Consider the following 24180-nt stretch of genomic DNA (forward strand, 5'->3'; position numbering starts at 1 on the left):
GCATATGATTAGGTATTTTGGCTCAACTCATATTCACTAGCTACATGTAGCTAGCCTTCAACGCTAGGCAAAATGTATTCAATCATTAGGATCATTTCCCTCCATCTTTTTTGTTGACGTGGTATTCTATAAAATTAATAGTATTTGGATAAATAGCTAAAATAAAGAGCATGGTTGGAGTAAAAACATAAAACAGTTGATAGGCAAAATAAAATATATACTTTATAGTAATATTTGGATAGGTAAAATGCCTACTACCGTTAGAGATGCTCTAATATATACATATATATATATATATATATATATGTGAATAAATAAGGAAGTAACCATCTCCATATATAATTGACCTTTCATTTGGATTTGCCGGTCTTCCTCTGGCAGTGGTCACATAAAAAAATCACTTTACATCATTGTGTGGAGGAGGAAGGATTGAGGAATGGGCGTTAAACACAATTCATGTGGTGCTGCTGAGCTTCCATGGAGGACACGCCTATTTGTCCACTTCGGTTCTTTCATACTCGACGCCTGTCGTCTATCCCACCTCATCCTCTGCTTCCTCCGCAACGTTGACCTCAAATCTCCACCCTCCTCCAAACCCATCAATGGAGTCTCCTCCTTCGACATCAACGTCGACCCTTCCCGCAATCTCTGGTTCCGACTCTACCTCCCCCCTCCACCACCACCCTCTACTTATCTACTTCCACGGCGGCGGATTCCTCACCTCCGCCGCCAATTCCAAAATCTACGATCATCTCTTCCGCAACCTCGCCGCTCAACTTCAAGTCACCGTCGCCTCCATCAACTACCGCCTCGCCCCCAACCACCGCTACCCTTCCCAATACGACAACGGTTTTGAAACCCTCAAATTCATCGACGCCCATAACTACGCCGTATTACCCTCCAACATTGATCTCAACCGTTGTTTTCTCGCCGGCGACAGCGCTGGCGGCAACATAGCCCACCACGTGGCGGTCAGATACGGCCGATACGAGTTTGAGAAGTTGAGTATTATTGGTTTGGTGGAGATACAGCCGTTCTTCGGTGGAGAAGAGCGTAGTGAATCGGAACTCCGGCTTAGTAGAGGTCCATTTCTGAATGTGAAACGAACCGACTGGATGTGGAGGTTGTTTTTGCCAATAGGATCGGATCGAAACCATGAGGCGGTGAGTGGTGGTGATGTGTCGGAGGTGGTGAAGTTTTCGGTGACGTTGGCGGTGGTTGGCGGTGGTGATCCGTTACAGGACTGGCAGAGGAGGTACATTGAGGGGTTAAAGCAATCAGGGAAGGAAGTGAAGTTGATTGAGTATCCAAACGCCATCCATGGCTTCTATATCTTTCCTGAATTGCCCCAACTTTGGTACCTAATTGCAGAGGTCAGGGACTTTATTCAAAGCCAATCTGCTAGAAATGCTTAGAACCCAACGGCTACTGCAGACTTGTTAGGGCTTGGATATATAAACTCGAACTTTCCTCGGGCTAGTTATTCTGGTTACACTACATGCGGTAGCAGGCACGGAACGTAGTGTAGGTCTACAGGGACCGTGGCCCCCCTTCTGTGAAAGATGCTTGGTTGTGATACATGGAATTGGTTTAACACTTAATTCTCATGTTCTTAATATTTTTTTTAACATCTCTTTATAATATAATAGTAGAATGCTATATAAATTTTTGTAATGAAAAGTTAAAATCCTTGTAGTATTATTTTGTGATAGAGTTGAATTTATAATGTGTAGGGGTATAAATTGGGTTCGACCCATGTCAGGCCATCTAGGTTCCAGCTAAAATTCAGGCCACGAGCCAAAAAATTATAGGCCCAAGGGTATTCGAGTCTTGGGGGGCAGAACATTTTAAATTTTTTTTTCTATTTTTCTATCAAAATTTTATTCTTTTCTACTAAAAATGACACTAGGTCTTGAGTGAGCCAATGAGTCGGGTTAGGTGGTCCGGGTTTCAAAATGACGGCCCAGGCTCAGGGTCTCAGGCTGGGTTGGGGCCCAGACCTAATGGGGTTGGACCCATCTCGAGCCGCGGGTGGGTTTCAGGCCATCCACAGGTTGCGGGCCATTTTTACAGCCCTAATAGTGGGTATTTCTAAAGTTAAATTTATGAATTATTGCAGTTATGTTATGAATGGTTATAGCGATCCCGGTTTTCCCTTCATTATTTAATTGTATTCCGGATTTGGTTCCGTGGATGTGTTGTTGCCTTATTCCCGTTTCCGTCCTTTACTCTTTGTATACGAGTCTTGGGTCGTGTTGGGCAGGTTTGAAACAGGTTGGTTGTGTTTGGAAACCAAGGGTTGATGTCCAGATTTTGGGCTTGACGCTCGACCGGACCTGTTTGTATATCAGTCCGAAAAACAACTTTTTGGATCACTTTTTCGGGCCATTCTCTCTCTCTAACTTTTCGAAGCTTATGCATGATTATACTAGATTCATCTCATTAAGTAAGATTCATGTACATCAATTAGATGGTGACTAATCATTGATGAATGCACCTATATATATACAATGTATTGAAGACTAATGCTAATACATTGAATGTGATGGATTTATTATGAATGAATCTTAGAGATGCATTATGTATCTATTTATATGTAAGATACATTAATCTATCTAATGAATTCATTAATATAGAAGATGCATTATGTATCATGAATGTATGAGATACATTAATCTATTTAATGAAGTTCATTGAATGAATAACTTGAGAGTTTCTCTCTCTAGACTACATCTTCTCTCTATAAATACATCTAGTTCTAGTGATCTTCTACCCTAGTTCCTTTGTATTAAGTGTGGAGCTTTCCTTGATCTTCGTTTTGATCCGAAAAATTGTGGGTTTGGAGCACATCCGAGTTTCTTCATCATCTTCTTTGAGTCTCTTCATTTGAGGTAGGGATAACTATTCATTTTTATGTTCTTTGACATAAACTTTTGGTCATTTTGATTTAATGTTGGAGTTGAGTAATTTTAGGTGTTAGGGTTTCAAGATGTAAAAGAGGGGTTTTGTTATTATGACTCATTCATGTGTATTTTGGGTCTTAAAATGATGGTATTGATGATTAGTAATGATATTTGAGCCTTTGGGCCAATATTGGAAAATGGGGGAGAAAAATCCTAATTTTTGATAAATTAATTTATATAATAAATTTTGGAAGTTATGGAAACATGAAATTGAGTTGGAAATAATGAAATTGGGTAGTTATGAGATGAAATGGTGTAGTAGGATTGATTAATCACTCACCTTTGAAATTGTTGGTAAATTATCTGTTTAGTGCATTTATTATCTGCTTAGAAATAATTGCTTTGGGCTATCGGTGGAGGATAATCTTGATTGTTGTAGACACTGCATGATGATTAGGTGAATTAAAACTAATCGGTTGAATATGTCATTGAATATGACGGTTGGAAAAATACATCGAATTTGTGTATTGATTGATCGTGTATATGATAATTGTTTATATACATTGTATAGTGTGGGAGGAGATAGGGGATGTACTCCTAAACCGGATTTTATTTGGGAGGAGATAGGATGATAATTGTTTATATACATTGTATTGTGTGGGAGGAGATAGGGGATGTACTCCACGGTTTGAGAAGAGATAGGGGATGTACTCCTAAACTAGATTTTATTTGGGAGGAGATAAGGGATGGACTCCATTGATACATCAAATCTGTGTATCATTTATGAAGTATGAAGTGTTTTAATATGAGTTGTTATCTCATGTGAATTGTGAAGTATGGAAGTGTTTTATTATGAGTTTTAATCTCATTTAAATTGTTGATATTGGAAAGGATCATGGACATACTTGTTATGGATTTGGATTGTGCTGTATGTTGGTTTATATGAGTTAAACATTTATCAAATGCTAATGTTTTAGTTATTGCTCATATTATGTTTAGCATATCTCTACTGGGCGTTGGCTCACCCTATATGGGACATCATTTTCAGGTGCAGGTGATATGCTACCTCCAAGGACGTAGCTTGGGAGGTTGTAGAAGCAGAAGGCTTATTTTGTGCAAAGAGTTAGAACTCTACTTTTGTTGAACCCAAGTGTTGACTTGGTAAGTTGTAAGCTTATAGGGCATTTATTTTTGTTGTCAACATGTAATATCTCTTGTAAGAATACTCTAATGTTGGGAATATGAAATCTCTTTCTTGTATCCTAATTGTATGATTATGGGTTTATTTTGAGGGCGTTACATGAATGGTATAGTGTAAATATTACAAACCATTGTCGTGCAAAATGTTGCGAACTATGTGGTGAAAAATTATAATTTGTTATGGTTATGTTACATATATTTTGATAACGTGTATAAGCAGTTTCGTTTGTGAACATGATATTTTAGTAATTTTTTAGTTTTTTAAGAAAGATATGTAAAAAAGTAGAGAGGTTGATGTGATAATTTATAGTGACTTTTTGGCCAAAATTGAAAGTTACCAAACGACAGCTCCCTAACATATTATGTTCTAAAATATATTTGTAATTATATTATTCACTTTATAAAACATGGAAGGCTTAAGTGAGAATGGTAGTGTCTCAACCGATAAAAACTAATTAATAAAATTGGATTGACCATTTTTGTCTCTCACTAAGCCAATCATTATTTTTCACTACCATAATGTAAGAATCCTCATTGATTAGTAATATTACTATTATATCAAATATTTAACAAAGTTTATCCATTTTCAATTAATAACATGAAAAATCACAAGTGTTAATTGCATAAAAATCTATTGCCTTTAAATTCAACCTTACATGTCTTTCTATCTTTATTTATTTATTTTTTTTTGGCCCCTAATGATCAAACCCTAGGTTTGTCCCTGGTTGATAGGACGGATTTTTTTTAATTTGGGCGAGCCATATCTAGTATTAAGAATATGAGTTCAAAGATAAATAGTTTTGCTGTGTAGGACCACTTAAGAGTGACCTCAGTAGTATCAATTTAGAGTCTAACTGCAAAGGTCATTCTTGTGGTTAACATTTGTTTTTTTAGAAATGCCTAGAATTTTTATTTTTGTCTTTTACTTTTAGCAAATTATATAGACAATCCTTATATCTTGGCCCTTGTGTTATTTTAATTTTTGTAATGTTAATTCACTCAATTTTGATTTTCAATATATGATTTCATCTCAATTTGGTCTAATTCATTATAATTGTTAGTTTTTATTTATTTATTTATTATATATATATATATATATGAGAAATGCATAGGGAAGCATAATATATTATGTTCTTATAGACAAAATTAGAACCCTGTTTAACTTTTTGAATTAATATCAATTAATTCAGTGATCATTTCTCTTGAAAACCCTAACGGGCGTTATCAATCGAATTAAATTGAAATAAAATTAAAAATTAAAGATCAAAATTAAGATAATTCAAATTACAGAGACTAAAATAACACGAATGACAAGATACGAGGACTATCAGTATAGTTTATTTATTTATTTATTTTGATTAGTTGCATTCAAAATTTTCTGGGTGGAACTATTGTGACATGAATCTGTAATGGCGCCGCATGCGAATGAGTGGGAATAAAAGTTCTCGAATTTTTGTTAAGAAATCATTTTAAAAAAAATACAGGAAATTATAAAAAAAAAAATTAAATTTAACCTTTATAATTTTGTGAACTTAAACTCTAATTAAATTACACAATTTGAATATTCAGTGCCTAGAGGGGCTGAATAGGCCAATAAATTAAAATTATCAATTTTAAGTTCAAATAAGTTGGTTAAACAAATTAAATCAAGTAAAAACAGTCAACACATGAACATAAGATTTTACGTGAAAAACCCAACTTGGTAAAAATTCACAATCCCAACACTTAGAGAAAATCCACTATGATCAAAGAATACAAACATAAAGTCGAGAGTACTTACAATCTTCACCTAGGTTTACCTAATACGATATTTTGTAATAACTCCTACGAGCACAACTTGGCCCAATCAGCCTTCTTGATCTTCAGGATTCCCCGAAGTTTCAGCTATAATCTCTATTCACGAATGGCTCCGATTACCTAATTTGCCAAAAGTCTAGAATAAACAATGCAAGAATGTAAAGTATTTTATGAATTTCTCAAATTCAACTCTCTAAAGAGAATATATATTTTTCTATGAAAACACAATAATTGAGATCACTAAATTTAGGTTTAGAAATACCTGTTTATAGAAGAAAAAAGTTATCCAAAACAAAGAGAATTAGGTTTAGGAAAAATGTGGAATAACGATCCATCGCACCTCAAGAGAGATCGCTCACCTTTCGATGACAAAGTTCTATTTTTCAAAACGTAGAGACTGCTGACCAAACGTGTGAGCGATCGCCCAACACGGCTAGTCCAGATTTGCAATCTTTTCCAAAATGATTTAGGAAAGCTTTTTCAAAATCTTTTTATATAAAACCTTTTTCAAATATGGTAAAAATATGTATGCAAATTTTACATTGATGGGTAATTGACCAAATCTTCCAAGCTTGTTGTGTGGGGCTGACTGAGCATATGAAATGGCGAAATTGGCATCACACAATTAATCCACCCATTAAATCCAATTTTAATCACTAAAAATAGCCAATACAATATCCTATTTCACTATCTTTTGATTTATTTTCAATATAAACCATTACACTATTTTTATTAAGTAAAATCGATAAAGATAAAAATAAAAATAAAAATAAAAATAAAAATAAAAAATATTTTAGTCATGAAACTCAGTATACGTACATAAAAGATCTTAAATATTCTTTTCTTTGAGTTTAAAGATTTTTTTTTTTCAATTTTATTTTTAATGAAAAGAGACGGATGGTTTAAATTGAAAACAAATCAAAAAATTATGATTTAAATTGATAAAATTAAAAATCAAACTATGATTTATTTTGTTATAAGAAACTCTGAAATAATTTTTTTGAAAGTTTTTCAAAAATTTATGAAAATTTAAAATTTGTATTCGAGAAACTACAAAATTCAATAGAATTTGTTAAATTTCAAAGTTTTTGTATAGAAATTAAAAATTTATGAAAAATTGAGAATTTTTTTGAATGCAACTTAGGCTCCGTTTGTTTCACTGTAAAATATTTTTCATGTAAAATGATTTTGTCTAAAAGTAAGTTTTTTTTTATTTTTACTTGCGGTTTTTAGTTAACACTTAAAATATTTTTTTACAATAGAAATCATAATGAAGAATCAATTATAGAGTAAACTATAAAAAGAAATTTTTTTTTTTTTCATATTCGCTCACCAATCACCATTTATTATGTCTTCTCATCGTACTTGAGAGTAAAGATGTTTAGTGTTTATAAAAGTTGTTAGATTTGATAGGTATGTTAAGTAGTATCACGACCATGATAAGAAAAAAAAAAATTGAAAACAAAAAAAATATTTTATTTATTTTTGGTCAACTAAACAATCAAAAATAAAAAAATATTTTATGGTGAAACAAACGAGTCTGAATATACTTCTTGTTTGATAAACTCTCTCAATTAAGGTACTTTTTTTTTTTAAAAAAAAAGGTATCTTGTATGAAAAATGAATATGTAAAAGAAAATTTATGAAATTTTAAAATTTTGAAGGAAAAAGTTTTACTGTCTTGGTATGTCAAGTTAGTTGTTATGCATATAACTCACGTTTTAACAAGTATAACTCTCATATTTAATAATAAAATTATTATAATTATTAATTAAAATATATTTTTAATATCATTAAAAAAATTTAATTGACTTAATGATTTATTAATAGAATAGATCATTTGTTATATGATTAGAAATTTGAAAGGACGGGTGTATTTGTAATTTACCCAAATAAGTATAATATGGTTAGGGGTATGCGCGGTGCAGTTCAGATGGTCTGAGAGTAAAACTATAAACCAATGCATGAATGGCAGATTAGCAAATAACCAAACCGTGGTTTGGGCGATTTGGGACGGTTTCAATTTGCTAGTTGATTGAAGAATATTCTTAAGCAATTACCAAGCATTTGCATAATATATAACACTAATTTGTATAGTATTTTGGGATACTTACGTGTAGGTCCTAATAAGTGGACTTATAGTCTAATAGGTCTTATGGGAAAAATTTGCCATGAAAAAAGTCACTAATTGTAAGTTTTAGCAACAATTTATAAAAATCATGACAAAAAAAAAAATCATTAATTGTCAATTTTTAGCGATATATATAAAAAATTGTCACAAAAAAATTATTTTTAGCGACAATTTTACTAAGACTTATTTTCAATAGGACTTGATGTGAATTAAGTTCAACTATTATGACTTATTGGTAGTTTACCCTAGTATTTTTTCATATATATAACACAAATTAATTTTACATAATATTTTTCATTATATATAACTACTAATTTGCAATAAATTCCACATCTTAAATCTCTTTTACTCATTTTTATTTTCATATTTTATTAGAAGTTAAAAAATATATATGTATTAACTATAGCGGAGCAAAACGGCTTCTAATGTGAATTATAAATTTTAAAGTTTAATCTGTGGTTAGCGAATGGATCGGTGTAGATTTGTGCAGTATTTTGCACAACACTAATTATGGTCATGGGTTGTCTCTAAGGTTGTAAATGAACAAAGTCGTTCATGAACAGACATGAGCTCAGTTTAGTAAAGGTTTATTTGAACTCGATTCGTTAAATTTTTATTGAGTTCGAACTCTAAGTCATTACTTAATAAATAAATCCAAGTATATTAAAACTCGATTCGTTAGCCCGACTCGTTTAACATTTATTTAAATAATAAAATAAATATATTATTTACAAATTAAATAATGTAAAACTATTTATAAAAATTAGGGTAAATATGTTATTTATATGTTTAAATAATATAAATAATAGCTAAATTTATTTATATATAAATAATAGCTAGGTAATTATAGATAATACATTTATATAATATAGCTGTGGTAAATATTATTATTTTGGTAATATATTGACTTTTTCTAGTATGTTTATATATATTGTATAAATAATTATAAAATCAAAATTTTAATTGTAACTTTAATCTCATACGCAAGTATGAATTTATCGTTTTTTTTTTTTGACTTGTGAACAGACTTGAGATCAGTTCAACATCTAAGCCAACTTGACTTAAATTTGGTTCGTTAAATTTTTGTTGAACTCGAGTTCGAACTCGAACTTGCTAAAATCTTAATAAATAAGCTTAAATATAATAAAACTCAATTAGGATTGGATTGGCTTGTTTGTAACCCTAGTTGTCAACAAGTTAAGAGTTTTCACATTATGAACTTAGCAGAAAAATACTCCCTCTTTTTTTTTTTTTTTTTTTTTTCTAATTAGAATATTGAGAAAAATTTTGGTTTTTGATTTTTGGAAAAATTCCAAAAAAAAAAATTAAAAAAAATTGAGCTTTGTGACTCTGAATTTTTAATTTTATCAATTTAAATCGTAATATTTTAATTTGTTTTCAATCTAAACCATTTGCCTATTTTTGTTATGAAAATTTAATGAAAAAAATATATTTTAGTCATTAAACTAAATGGAAAAGGATATCTTAGACATTTTTACATTGAGTATAATGATTAAAATATTATTTTTTCATCAATTTTATTTAATAAAAATAGAAAAATGGTTTAGATTGAAAACAAATCAAAATATCATGGTTTGAATTGACAAGATTAAAAATTTAGAATTCATTTTGTTAAAAGACTCAAACTCTGGGATTTCTTTGTAATTTTCCCTTGATTTATTTATTTATTATTTATTATAAGAAGTAGTCTATTTTGGCTTTGAAATTTTTATATCAATATTGATCAAATCAATGAAAATATTATATTTAAATACTTTATATTCTAATTTGTTTGAGTATTATAAGATAAATAACTAATACATTTTGCAATTAAATCTAAACAGCGACTGATCAAACACAACTGACTTGGAATAAATCATAACAAAAAGTGCAACCATATAGACAAACAAATTGCAATCTTAAAATATGGCACCATAATGATATTATATGACAACATAAAATAGATAAAAATAAAAATTCAAGCTATGAAAGCCCAGCTCTAAACTTGGCTCACAACTACTAGGGGTGGTGGCTCAGTGGCTTACGCATCTCTGCTCCATCTAGCCGAGCAGGAGTCAATTCTTAGGAGGCACCAATTTACTTCGGCTCATTGCGTTGTACTTCTATAGATTGAAAATAAATCAAAAGATTAGGATTTGAATTGAAAAAAATAAAAAATCCAGAATTTATTTTGTTACAAGATTCGAACTCTCCTTAAATTTTATAACAACCCCCATTTTGCTTTAGTCACATTCATGAGAATTTACATGATTTTTGTCTTGATTAAGCTTGCATCTTGTAGACTTTGATATTTTGTCCAAGTATGGGATCATGTCTTGTTTATGAAATTATGTTTTTGCCTAAATGTAAGATCCATACTTTGTTCTATGCTTTATGTGTTGAGCCTAAGCTATTTACTTCTCTTACCTCACACCTAGGTCACACATTTTATACCTATGCTATTGAGCGTCAACATCTTGGAACCATCTTGGTTGACCTCCACCTCCACCCACGCACCATGGCCGAGGTGCGCATCGCCTAGGCCGAGGTGCGCACCATCTAGGCATCTGAGACCTTTGATCCTTGAACCTTGTCGCCTTGTTGGGCATTTTCTTGCCAAGTTGTGCACCTAAGCCAACACCTAGCAACCTTGTTCCTTGACTTGTGCAACCTAGGTCGAGGTGTGTCACACCTAGGCCATGTGTCACATCTCCTAGCCAAGGTTAGAGAGACATTACCTGTTCGAAGCCTATGTTATAGCGATCCCGGTTTTCCCTTCTTGGTTTATTGTATTCCGGACTAAGGTCTGTGAACGTTAGTTGTTGTCTTACTCTCGTTTCCATCCTTTACTCTTTGTATTTGAGTCTTGGGTTTTGTTAGGCAGGTTTGAAACATGTTGGTTGTGATTAGAAACCAAGAGTTGATGCCTAGATTTTGGCCTACACGCTCAAGCGGGGCTTTTGACGCTCGAGCGGGCCATTTGCTTTTGTTCCTCCACTCGAGCAGGCAGTTTGGTGCTTGAGCGGGATTATTCAACCCTCAGTACTTTCTCTGCAGGTCATCGGACGCTCGAGCGTCCACTTTCACGCTTGAGTGGGGACCATCGTCTGCAGAACTTCTGGAAGTGTGCATTCGACGCTCGAGCGGCGCTTTTCACACTCGAGCGTGAGTCTGTGTCTGACGCTTGAGCGGGGCGTTCCACGCTCGAACGGACTGTGTTTTATATCAGTTCGAGTTGTAGCTTTTTGGATCATTTTTTCGACTTTCTCTCTCTCTCTAACTTTTCAAAAACTTCATTTGAGAGCTCCTCTCTCTAGAATACATCTTCTCTCTACGAAATCATCTAGTTTTAGTGATCTTCCACCCCTGTCCCTTTGTAAAAAGTGTAGAGCTTGGTGTGGGCTACGTTTGGATCCAAAAATCTTTGGGTTTGGAACACCTTCGAATTTCTTCATCTTCTCCTTTGAGCTCCGAAATTTGAGGTAGGGATAACTACTCATATTTATGGTATGTGACATAAACTTGTGGTTATTTTGATTAAATGTTGAAGTTGGAAAGTTTTGGGTGTTAGGGTTTCAAAATGTATAAAGAGGGGTTTTGTTCGTTTGACCAATACATGTGTATTTTGGGTCATAAAATAAGGTTATTGATGATATTTGGACCTTTGGGTCAATGTTGAGAAAAGTGGGAAAAAATCGTAATTTATTGTGAAGAATTAATTTGTATAATTAATTTGGGAAAGTTATGGAAATCTGAAATTGAGTTGGAAATAATGAAATTGGGTAATTATGAGGTTTAATGGTGGAGTTGGATTGATTGATCACTCACCTTTGAAATTGTAGATAATTTATCTGTTTGATAATTTATTATCGGTTTAGAAATAATTGTATTGGGCTATCGGTGGAGGATAGTCTTGATTGTTGTAGACACTGCATGATGGTTAGGTGAATTAAAACTAATCAATTGAATATGTCATTGAATATGACGGATGGATAACACATTGAATATGTGCTTGGCTTGATCATGATATAGGATAAGTGTTTAAATACATTGTATATGTATGTTGTTTGGGAGAAGATAGGGGATGTACTCCACGGTTTGAGAGGAGACAGGGGATGTACTCCACAGTTTGGGAGGAGATAGGGGATGGGCTCCTAAATCGGATTTGGGAGGAGATAAGGGATGGACTCCAGTGATAACTAAGTTGGTCGGAGTGTCCAGGGTGAAAGTCCCGAAATTTGAATTACGTTTGTATAACATAGATGATTGAAGTATTGAAATGTTGATTATTTGAGTTGTAATCTCATTTGAAATGGAAGTGTTGAAGTGTTATTGATATGAGTTGGAGGCTCATTATAAACAGTCTGGATGAATTGAGAACCATATCTTTGAATTGGTTTGGATAATGGAATGGGAAGATATATATATATATATATATATATGTTTGTTTGTATGAGTTAAACATTGATCAAATGCTAATGTTTTAGTTATTGCTCATATTATGTTTAGCATATCTCTACTGGGCGTTGACTCACCCTATATGGGACATCATTTTTAGGTTCAGGTGTTATGCCATCTCCAAGGACGTAGCTTGGAAGGTCTTGGGAGTTGAAGACTCTTTTGATTATTTTGTTATTTTTGGTGTTACATGTAAATTCAAGCCAAGGGCTTTATGTGTATAGAGTTACAACTCTTCTTTTGTAACCAAGTGTTGGCTTGGAAAGTTGTAAGCCCATAGGGCGTTTTCTTTTGTTGTCAACATGTAACACATTTATACTAAATACTCTGATGAATGAGAAGATGTTTTATCCTGACCTGAGTGTGAGGTACCGTGACCGCTTGTTTGTGCCAGAGTCTTGCCGAGAGGAAGTACTCCGAGAGTTTCACCATTCACACCTTGCGGTGCATCCGGGAGGCACTAAGATGTATCGTGATTTGGGTCGCCAGTTTTGGTGGCGGGGAATGAAGAAAGATGTGGCAGTGTTTGTGTCTAAGTGCCTTACTTGTCAGCAAGTGAAGGCCGAACATCAGAGGCCAGCGGGTTTGTTGCAACCCTTGCCTATAGCCGAGTGGAAGTGGGAGCATGTCACGATGGACTTCGTTGTAGGTCTTCCGAGGACTCAACGGGGTAGTGATGCCATTTGGGTGGTTGTAGACCGGTTGACTAAGTTGGCGCACTTTATCCCTATACGCTTGAGAGATTCGGTAGATCATCTTGCCAACTTGTATATTTGGGACATAGTGAGGTTGCATGGAGTCCCAGTGTTGATCATCTTTGATAGAGATCCACGTTTTACTGCTAGGTTATGGCAGAGTTTGCAAAGTGCCTTGGGCACTAGATTGACCTTTAGCACGGCTTATCATCCTCAGACTGACGGGCAGTCCAAGCGTACTATTCAGATCCTTGAGGATATGCTCCGAGGTTGTGTCCTTGACTCTAGTCGGTCGTGGGAGAGGCACTTTCCCTTAGTGGAGTTTGCCTACAACAATAGTTTCCAATCGAGTATTGGCATGGCACCGTTTGAGGCCTTGTATGGCCGACCTGTGTAGGTCCCCAGTGTGTTGGGCCGAGGTGGGTGATGCACCTTTGTTGGGCTCGGAGTTGGTGCAAGAAATGACGGAGAAATTTGAACTTATCCATAAGAGGCTTGTTACAGCCCAGAGTCGCCAAAAGAGTTATGTCGACCGTCGGAGGAGGCCTTTGGTATTTGAGGTGGGTGATCATGTCATCCTGAAAATATCACCTAGGCGGGGTTTGATGAGGTTTGGGAAGAGTGGGAAGTTGTCCCCTCGGTTTATTGGTCCCTTTGAGATCCTTGAGCGGATTGGGGAGGTTGCATACCGTTTAGCTTTACTGCCTCAGTTATCCGGAGTGCATGACGTGTTTCATGTTAGCATGCTTTGGAAGTACGAGCCGGATCCGTCACATGTATTGGATTAGACTGACTTACAGGTAGATGAGGATGCCTCGTATGAGGAGAGACCGGTACGGGTCTTGGATAGGTAGGATCAAGTCTTGCGAGGCAAGACGATACCCTTGGTGAAAGTTTTGTGGAAACATCACGGGGTGGAGGAAGCCACTTGGGAACGTGAGTTGGAGGTCCGCGAGAAATACCCGGACTTGTTTGTTAATGTTTAACCATGTATTGGGAATTTTGTTTTGTTAATGAATTCTGGAAACATTGTATATGTTTTAGATTGTGGAAATGCTATAGCCATTGAATCTGTTATTGAATTGCGGAATACTTGTGTTGAAATTGTTGAATTTCAAAGAAAAACATGTTGATAATGCATATTGAAATATATTGTAAATTGCCTCTTGAAAAGAGATGGGATGACTGGTATTGGGTCAAGTTGATGAATGTTGAGTTATAATGTGTTGAGAATTGAGAAATCACACTTTTGAAAACTGTTACATATCTAATTTCGGGGACGAAATTCTTTAAGGGGGGAGGTTATAGCGATCCCGGTTTTCCCTTCTTGGTTTATTGTATTCTGGACTCGAGTCCGTGGATGTTGGTTGTTATCTTACTCTCGTTTCCATCCCTTACTCTTTGTATTTGAGTCTTGGGTTGTGTTGGGCAGGTTTGAAACAGGTTGGTTGTGTTTAGAAACCAAGAGTTGATGCCCAGATTTTGGCCTTCACGCTCGAGCGGGCCATTTGTTTTTGTTCCTCCGCTCGAGCGGGCAGTTTGGCGCTTGAGCGGGATTATTCAACCCTCAGTACTTTCTCCGCAGGTTATCAGACACTTGAGCGTCCACTTTCACGCTCGAACGGGGACCATCGTCTGCAGAACTTCTGGAAGTGTGCATTCGACGCTCGAGCGGCGCTTTTCACGCTCGAGCGTGAGTTTGTGTCTGATGCTTGAGCGGGGCGTTCCACGCTCGAGCGGACTGTGTTTTATATCAGTTCGAGTTGTAGCTTTTTGGATCACTTTTTCGACTTTCTCTCTCTCTCTCTCCAACTTTTCAAAAACTTCATTTGAGAGCTCCTCTCTCTAGACTACACCTTCTCTCTATGAAATCATCTAGTTTTAGTGATCTTCCACCCTTGTCCCTTTGTAAAAAGTGCAGAGCTTGGTGTGGGCTACGTTTGGATCCGAAAATCTTTGGGTTTGGAACACCTTCGAATTTCTTCATCTTCTCCTTTGAGCTTCGAAATTTGAGGCAGGGATAACTACTCATATTTATGGTCTTTGACATAAACTTGTGGTCATTTTGATTAAATGTTGAAGTTGGGAAGTTTTGGGTGTTAGGGTTTCAAAATGTATAAAGAGGGGTTTTGTTCTTTTGACCAATACATGTGTATTTTGGGTCATAAAATAAGGTTATTGATGTTTGTTGATGATATTTGGACCTTTGGGTCAATGTTGAGAAAAGTAGGAGAAAAGCCCTAATTTATTGTGATCAATTAATTTGTATAATTAATTTGGGAAAGTTATGGAAATCTGAAATTGAGTTGGAAATAATGAAATTGGGTAATTATGAGGTTTAATGGTGGAGTTGGATTGATTGATCACTCACCTTTGAAATTGTAGATAATTTATTATCTGTTTAAAAATAATTGTTTTGGGCTATTGGTGGAGGATATTCTTGATTGTTGTAGACACTGCATGATGATTAGGTGAATTAAAACTAATCAATTGAATATGTCATTAAATATGACGGATGGATAACACATTGAATATGTGCTTGGCTTGATCATGGTATAGGATAAGTGTTTAAATACATTGTATATGTATGTTGTTTGGGAGAAGATATGGGGTGTACTCCACGGTTTGGGAGGAGATAGGGGATGGACTCCAGTGACAATTAAGTTGGTCGGAGTGTCCAGGGTGAAAGTCCCGAAATTTGAATTACGTTTGTATAACGTAGATGATTGAAGTATTGAAATGATGATTATTTGAGTTGTAATCTCATTTGAAATGGAAGTGTTGAAGTGTTATTAATATGAGTTGGAGGCTCATTATAAACAGTCTGGATGAATTGAGAACCATATCTTTGAATTGGTTTGGATAATGGAATGGGAAGATATATATATATATATATGTTTGTTTGTATGAGTTAAACATTGATCAAATGCTAATGTTTTAGTTATTGCTCATATTATGTTTAGCATATCTCTACTGGGCGTTGACTCACCCTATATGGGACATCATTTTCAGGTTCAGATGTTATGCCACCTCCAAGGACGTAGCTTGGAAGGTCTTGGGAGTTGAAGACTCTTTTGATTATTTTGTTATTTTTGGTGTTACATGTAAATTCAAGCCAAGGGCTTTATGTGTATAGAGTTAGAACTCTTCTTTTGTAACCAAGTGTTGGCTTGGAAAGTTGTAAGCCCATAGGGCGTTTTCTTTTGTTGTCAACATGTAACACATTTGTACTAAATACTCTGATGAATGGGAAGATGTTTTATTCTTCTATGTTCTTGAACGTCTTAAATGATTGGGTTTTATGTATTACTTTGAGGGCGTATGTGTCCCAGTAGTGGGAGTTAGTCAGTTAGCAATTGAGAAACCCATCATTTGCCATATCTTTGTCTTGAAGAGAGAGAAGCTCTAGGAAGAAGAAGAAGTTCTTGGGGGAAACTAGATTTTCCAAGCTTGATTATTAGAATTTAAACCATTTGAATTGTGTTTTTAGGTTAGATTCTTGATCTACTTTTGTTGTTCTTTATGTTAATCTGATCACATTGTATGATCTAGCATGACTCATGAGCCATGCATTGAATTAAAGATTTGTTTTAGAAAGAGAGTGATGTTTTTGTGTTCTTGAGAAAAAAATCTTGTTTTGATCAAAAAGTTTGTATCAAGTTCCATGTTTTTGTGTTTGTTTTCATGAAATCTTCAAGTATAGGTATCCAGGTTCATGTTTTTGATCTCATACCATGAAATCCCAGATTTTGAATGAGAAGTTATAATTTTGAGCATTCATGTTCTTCAAATGGAAACCTAGATTTTCCATATTTCATTATTCTCTAAGTGTGGTCACCAAGTCCCACTCTTGTCCTGCTTCCATACCTATGCTTTAACGCCCTAACTTTTATTACCTGAATTCATTACCAAATCCATATATTATTACTAATTTAAAAGATTTCATCCATTCAAGAACACGAACAAAATAAATAGTAACATTCTCTCACGACAATGATGATGATATATAAATAAGACATGGTACAATGCCTTTAGGCTTACATCGAATAACAATAAATGAAAACAAAAGGGATTGACCCTTATACAATGCAAGGCTCTTGGCCAACAAATAAAAGGCCCCGTGGCCAACAAAGTAAAAGACATTAGGTCCAGAACAATCTTGTAACCTTGTACCTGAAAAATTTGTCAACATGTGGGATGAACACTAAACTTAGTAGAGATCCTAAAGATCCAAACCAATCACAACATATAGATAAAAATGATCATACATGAACCACGATATACCATATAAGTAGTGTGATAGTTAATATCCAAAAGTATACTCATAAAAATATATTTTTTCCAAAAGCTTCTCTTGACACAACACAGTATGAAATCATTTATTCTCTTTTACATTTTCATTATTACTTCCAAAAGAAAACATTTCAAAACCCCACTCTTTCTTTGATAAAACTTTCCACGTTAACATAAAGAAATCTCACTTAAACATTTGTCCTGAAAATATAACCCCACATGCAAGTCATAAATTCAACCCCACATCTCAATACACCATACGCATCTACGCACCAATACATCTACTATCTTCCCTAGCCATAGGCCGCTCAAGGGCTAAAAGGCAACCATGACACGAAAACCAATAACGCATATATCTAAAAATAAATAACCGAGAATAATACATACGACCAATTTCATCTCCACCGGCATACAACACAGATGATAGATTTCACAACACAGATAACACATAACACTTTACCGGCCTCACCCGAAGAGGGTGCCCTTTAGGTCATACTTTACCAAGCGCAAACCAGAAAGGAATGAAGAACCTATCACAAGGCGCCACACTTTGATGGCTCAGATACGACGGGAAACAGACCCCTTTTCACACTTTACCAGGCGCAAACCATGAGGGATGAGGAAACCTCTATCAAGGCATCACATTTTGCATGCTCAATACGCAGGGAAATGGAACCCCAAACAACATCACATTAAAAGCAAAACATGCTAACCAACATCAATAATACACAAGTGTAATACATACACCTAATCCAATTATCACAATCCCGACTAGTAAAAGTTAAATACATTAACCCACTTCCTTCAAAATGTGCTCCACACACCGTCGTTCAACAACGGGTTTTCTTACATTTTTAAAATGTTTCCAAAACACAACACGAATTACTAAACACCAAAATCATGCTATCCAACGATCGTCTCATAACATAACAACATTTATAAGCATTCTAGTTATCTCTTTAACAACATAATCCATAACTCAATAATGAAATTGTCTATTCACAATGTCCATTCACAATCAACAAGATACCATCCTACATTACATATTTCACCCTACAGTCGTACTCATAACCTATATCTAATAACACGTAATGCCATCCTTCCTCGATGGCCAAGGACAAAACTCTAGATACCCTTTACAAAATTTAAAACAATAAATGCACCCTCAGGTAATTTCATTGTCATGACCCAAACTTGCTCTTATAGGTTTAGTGTCATGACTGGCTAGTAATCATAGATTACTTACGGCCTCCATACAAATAGACTCTTGAATATAAGATACGGGGCTTAGCAGAAGTCTAAAATAACAAAAAATCTTTCCATTGAGCCGTGCATACATGAAAAGGACTTCATATAAAGAGGTTATATGAATGAAGCTCAATAATATTGCCAAACCAAATTTCATTTCTGTTCTCATAATTCATTAATTTCATCATCAAGATCTTTCAATATCATTTTATGTGGTACATTCATGAAGTAGCAACATTCCAATGATAACGGACCATAATGATCTAACACTAGAGATCTCTATGTGTCAATCAATCCAAAAGCCATGGTATTGTTACCCCCAGGCAAGGGCCTAGCCATGGTATTGTTACCCGCAGGCGAGGGTCTAGCCATGGTATTGTTACCCCCAGGCAAGGGCCTACATTCAATGGATGCCACAAAATCATTTCGAAATAGAACTTCATTCATTATGAGAAAATAACGTTTCAATAAGTCATGCTATCAATTATCATATTGTTTCAATAATTCATTCAATCAAGCACGTATCCATGTTGATAGTAATAACATATTCAAAAATACAGATAAATTGAACATATCTTTATAGAGTTATTACTCACAGTGGTTTGTGTTGTCACTAAGCCTCGGATGTCCACCTAAACAAAACACATAATAGAGCACAATTGAAACACCATTTCATTTTAATTCAATTTTCTTTATGTGTTTCTATCTTGTTTCGTGACTATGTGAGTCCAAAAGGTGCTAAGAACACTTGGAATGGCATGAGAATGCAAATATGCACTTAAAAGAGTTAGTCAAAGTTTTCTAAAAATAGGGTCTCTGCTCGAGCGCAGCTTCCTTTGCTTGAGCGGGGGTTGAAAAATAAGGGTGGTCGCGTCGCTTGAGGGGTCTGTAAACTTGATAAAAGTACTGATTACATGAAATTTCCGCTCGACGGTCGCTTGAATGGAAGACTGAGTAAAAAGGGTCCTCACTCGAGCGCCACTTTGGTCGCTCAAGCAATCTGTAAAATTTTGTAAAACTTTTGGGAACTCGTTTTTCACACTCGAGTGACACTTTCCTCGCTCGAGCGGACGGTGCGAATTTTGAAATTTCCAAAACTGTGTTTAAACTTCAAAACTAATATTCAAATGTTCCAAACTCGTGTTTTTGGTGCAAAAACGTGGAAAATCATTGCATAACTTGAAAACACTTCCAAATTGAAATCATTTACTCAAAATCATGATCCATTTGACAACCCAAAACTTGAAACTCTGTTATGAATCATGCATGCATCACATTGATTTTATATCTTCTTAAATCTTCAAAAACTTGATCAACCCTCATGATAAGTACGAAAACATAGGGAATCCCCCAAGTTAAGTCACAAAAATGCCATGCATGTGAGAATTTCATGGATTCTTACTCAAAATGCACAAGCGTGTATGCAATTCAACTCTTTCATACTCAGTTCATGGAAATCCAACACATAATTCTAAATTATATGGAAAAGAGTGCTGGAGCTGGTTGAATTAAACTTCCCCATGCAATATTTCCAAGAATTAAAGATGGATTTCATACCTATTGTTGAATACAAGTGTTGGCCTAGCTCAATTCACTAAATCTCTAGCCAATTTTCTTCAATTCTTTTTCTTCTCTCTCTAAAGTGTTGAGCTCTCTTCTTTCTCTCTCAATTCTCAGCCAAGAGATGTACAACATGAGCATAAAGGCTTATTTGACTTATTTATAAGGTGTCATTAACCTAGCCTAATCAAGTATGATTAAGGTTAAGTAATTAAGCTCACTTCTAACAAATTTCATTCAGTTTATTCTAATTATTTTGATCCGAATAAATTTTTCAATTAAAGTTGCCATAAAATTCTAAATATTCTAATTATTCTATTAAGCTAATCAATTTCAGTTTCTAAAGTCGTCTAGGCTCCCAATATCTGTCTCTAAGTTGTCAATTTGAACAGATATTCCATGTAACAACAGATAGCCACAAAATTAAGCATATAATCACACAATTAAACACACAATTATGCAATTAAATTTATTAAAATTATATAATATAATAGTTCGGAGTTCGGGATCGTCACATCCATATTCCCATTCATTGCAAACTCTAATATTTTATAAAAAGGTAATTAGTTCCACTTTATTTTGAAAAAGGAACCTCACCACTCCAAATCCCAACAAACACAACAAGAGCCAACATCGACCAATATTAATCCAAAATCCCAAATTCGTAAACAACCACAATATAACCCAATTTCCAATTAATATAAAGCTTTTTCTTGAACATTTTAAAAGTTACAAATGAAATACCAAACCCTTCCAATCTCATGTCCTAAACATGCTTTTACAACCCATAATTAATTATAAACATGCCCAACAAACCCATCAATTTAAACCCAAATCAACCTATAAACTTTTTAAACAAGATCAAATATAAAACTATCTTTTTTTATTTATTTTATTTATTTTTTTAATGCCATAAAAACTACCACAAGTCTATCTATAGTGAAGTATTGAAAAGAAGCTCAAGAATCCCTACCTCTTGAAGCGAAGATAAGAAAGTCGAAATTCCATTGGCGACGAAAGCATGATCCGCTCAGATTAAATGGAAGCCCTAAGCAAACTCTACCCTTTTTCCCTTAGGGCCATGGTTGAGAAACCACTAGATCAAGGTGCATTTATAGAGAGAATGAGAGTTTTAGAGAGAGAGAGAGAGAGAGAGAGTATAGATCTAGGGTTTTTAGAATGTTTAGAGAGAGAGAGAGAGAAATGAAAAAGTGATCCCAAAAGTGACTTTTACGAACTGATATACGCGCAGACTGCTCGAGAGCAAGAAGTGTCGCTCGAATGACCAGACATAATAAGTTAGATCGCTCGAGCGCAGGAGTTATTACTCGAGTGAAGAATACAAACTCTCAAAAGTTTTACAGACAGAGGACCATCACTCGAGTGCCAGAAAGACCGCTCGAGCGAAGAATGCCATCTCTCAGTATCTCGGTAGACCTGCAAAAGTACTGAAAGTTCATAGAGATTGCTCGAGCACATGAATCACTGCTTAAGCGAAGAGGCAAAATTCTGGGCAACAACAATTTTGAAAAATAAGCAACCAACCTATTCCGAATGCAACCGAAACACTCCAACAACCAAACTCAATGAGGAATAAGGAGGAACAAAACATGAGCAACCATATAAGACAGTGAAACCTGGATCCAGAACATCAAATGGGTCGGGTCTAAACTAGAATCACTATAACCTCCCTCTTTAAGGAATTTGTCCCCGAAATTAGAGAGAACGCCCAATATACCATGCACACCAAGGAAAAAGGGAATACACCCACCAACCCGAAACTACATCCATATGCAGGATATGTTCCCGGATCTCGATCTAACACCTCGGTGCCCCAAAGGCTCCCAAGCAACACACAATATGAAAGGTGTCACAATTGTCTCTTTGACCCACGTACCTGGTGAGATCTACGAGACTAAACCAAACAAGAACCAAGCACTCAACGCTCGAACAATAGAGAAAAACCACACTCATGACCAAAAATTCTCAAGCAATTCTCACCGAAAAGAGTACTACACCCATAGACCACGGTCTACAGAGACAACTCTCTGGCATAACCAAAACAACCAACGTCAAACTCGTTCAAACCCAAAACACGTCACTAATAACCAAAACCAAATTATAACACAATTCACTCTTACGAGGTGAAACAAAATAGTGACATAAGTCGATTTAAGCAACAATTTCTTATTAATTTGAAAACTCTTTGATCACGTACGCCGTTTTCCCAAAAGTCATTCAAACTCACACAATTTCCCAACAAAATTTTGTTCCAAAATTCCAAGAAAATCAAATGTTTTGCAAACATTTTCTCCAAACAACCCCGTGAAATTTCAAACCCAAAATTTTTAGTTGAAACGAAATGCCATAAGAGGCCAAAAAACCAAACTCACTTTCTAGTTCATTTCTCAACAACATCTGACGAATCTCAACCATCACCCAACCACATTCATCATACCAATGGTGATTCCACACGTAACAAACATATTTCTATAATAACAATGAATAGAAATAAACACAGGACTATGAGATATAACACAACACACAAAGCTTCCCAAATCCCGGAAGTTCAAACCAACACAAACATTAGTAATATTAATTAGCATAATTCAATGGCGTAAAGGCCTTCGCAAAATTAACATACTAATATGCTACCCCAACTCAAGAGGTTCTACAAACCCACACCAACCAAAAAAGCCCATAAACGATGCTCAATGCCCCCAAGTATAACCAGAAACACCCCTCAACCTTACAACTGTTTGCTCAAACCGAAAACAATTTTCGAGGTGACTATGTGTTAACCAACTTCGAATACCATACAACTAACTCACTAATTCTCTATTCTCACAACCCAACAGCCTAAAACAACACGTTACCACTATACCACTTTATTCTTACCACCTCAAAACTAAACACAATACGAGGCACACCCCTGCCGCCCAGCAAGCCATACAAGACCAACCTAAGACATTACAAGCCAATACACGCTTCCCCAAGACATCAATATGGCATAATAAAACTAGGATTTCTAATCCTTACAACATCTTTCAACACATTACAACTAGATACAAAGTTAATTACATACCCACACCATTTGGGTTTACGACCACATATACACATGCATAAATAACAACCATAGGCATACAACCTTAAATAAGATAACATCATATTACATAACAAAACACCACAACTTCTCCATATCTCCAACTTCACTACTATCCCCGCTTGGACAACTAAAATTGGCTTCGCTCCTGCAGAGGGCAACAAAGCCGAACATGGCCCGTCCAACCACACCTAGAAAACATAGGTGGTCCCCTATTATGAGACTGACTTGAGGATGTCTGAGTCTGACTAGACCCTCCAAAGGATGATTCTGAAGAAACAAAAGTAGCTTGAGGCGCCAACTACGCTTGTGCCTGAGATCCTGTCTGTCTCCAATTCTTACTATGTCTACTACCTCTGCGAACAGTCGAACTTGCCGGTATGGCCTCTTCCTCCTCATCCTGACCAACACTACAAATAACAGCTTCCACGTAAGCCACAGCCTCTACCAAGGCGTGATAATCTTTATATATTGCCCCAACAACCTTTCCCCAAATAAAGTCACACAATATTTGCTCAAACTCAAAACTACTTTGCTCCTCTGTTGCAACCAACTCTAGAGCAAACCTCGACAAACTAGTAAACCTCACCTCAAATTGTGCCAAAGGAGTTTCCTCCTGGCACAACTCAATAAACTAGTTCCTCAAAATACTTAACCAAAAAAGCCGTAGTAAAAGCAACCCAAGTGGTGCCCACAGAAACTAGCGCATACTTCCATTAATAACTGGTGTCTCCCTTCAGTTGGAAACTAGCTAACACAACCCTCAACTCCTCATCTTCGACTCTGAGCATA

The 24180-nt window shown here is 35.4% G+C and overlaps 1 protein-coding gene across 1 annotated transcript; it reads left to right on the forward strand.

The window, feature by feature from the left end:
• Positions 1–354: 354 nt before the first annotated feature.
• LOC114307074 (putative carboxylesterase 18) lies at positions 355–4163 on the forward strand. Its single transcript, XM_028252431.2, is given in 3 exon segments — positions 355–681; positions 683–1373; positions 3952–4163. Coding segments are annotated over 3 exon segments (1032 nt in total). The 5' UTR covers positions 355–436; the 3' UTR covers positions 4048–4163.
• The last annotated feature ends 20017 nt before the right edge of the window (positions 4164–24180 follow it).

Source organism: Camellia sinensis, chromosome 5 (genome assembly GCF_055761805.1).
Source record: "Camellia sinensis isolate YWXY chromosome 5, ASM5576180v1, whole genome shotgun sequence".
NCBI classification, from domain to species: domain Eukaryota; kingdom Viridiplantae; phylum Streptophyta; class Magnoliopsida; order Ericales; family Theaceae; genus Camellia; species Camellia sinensis.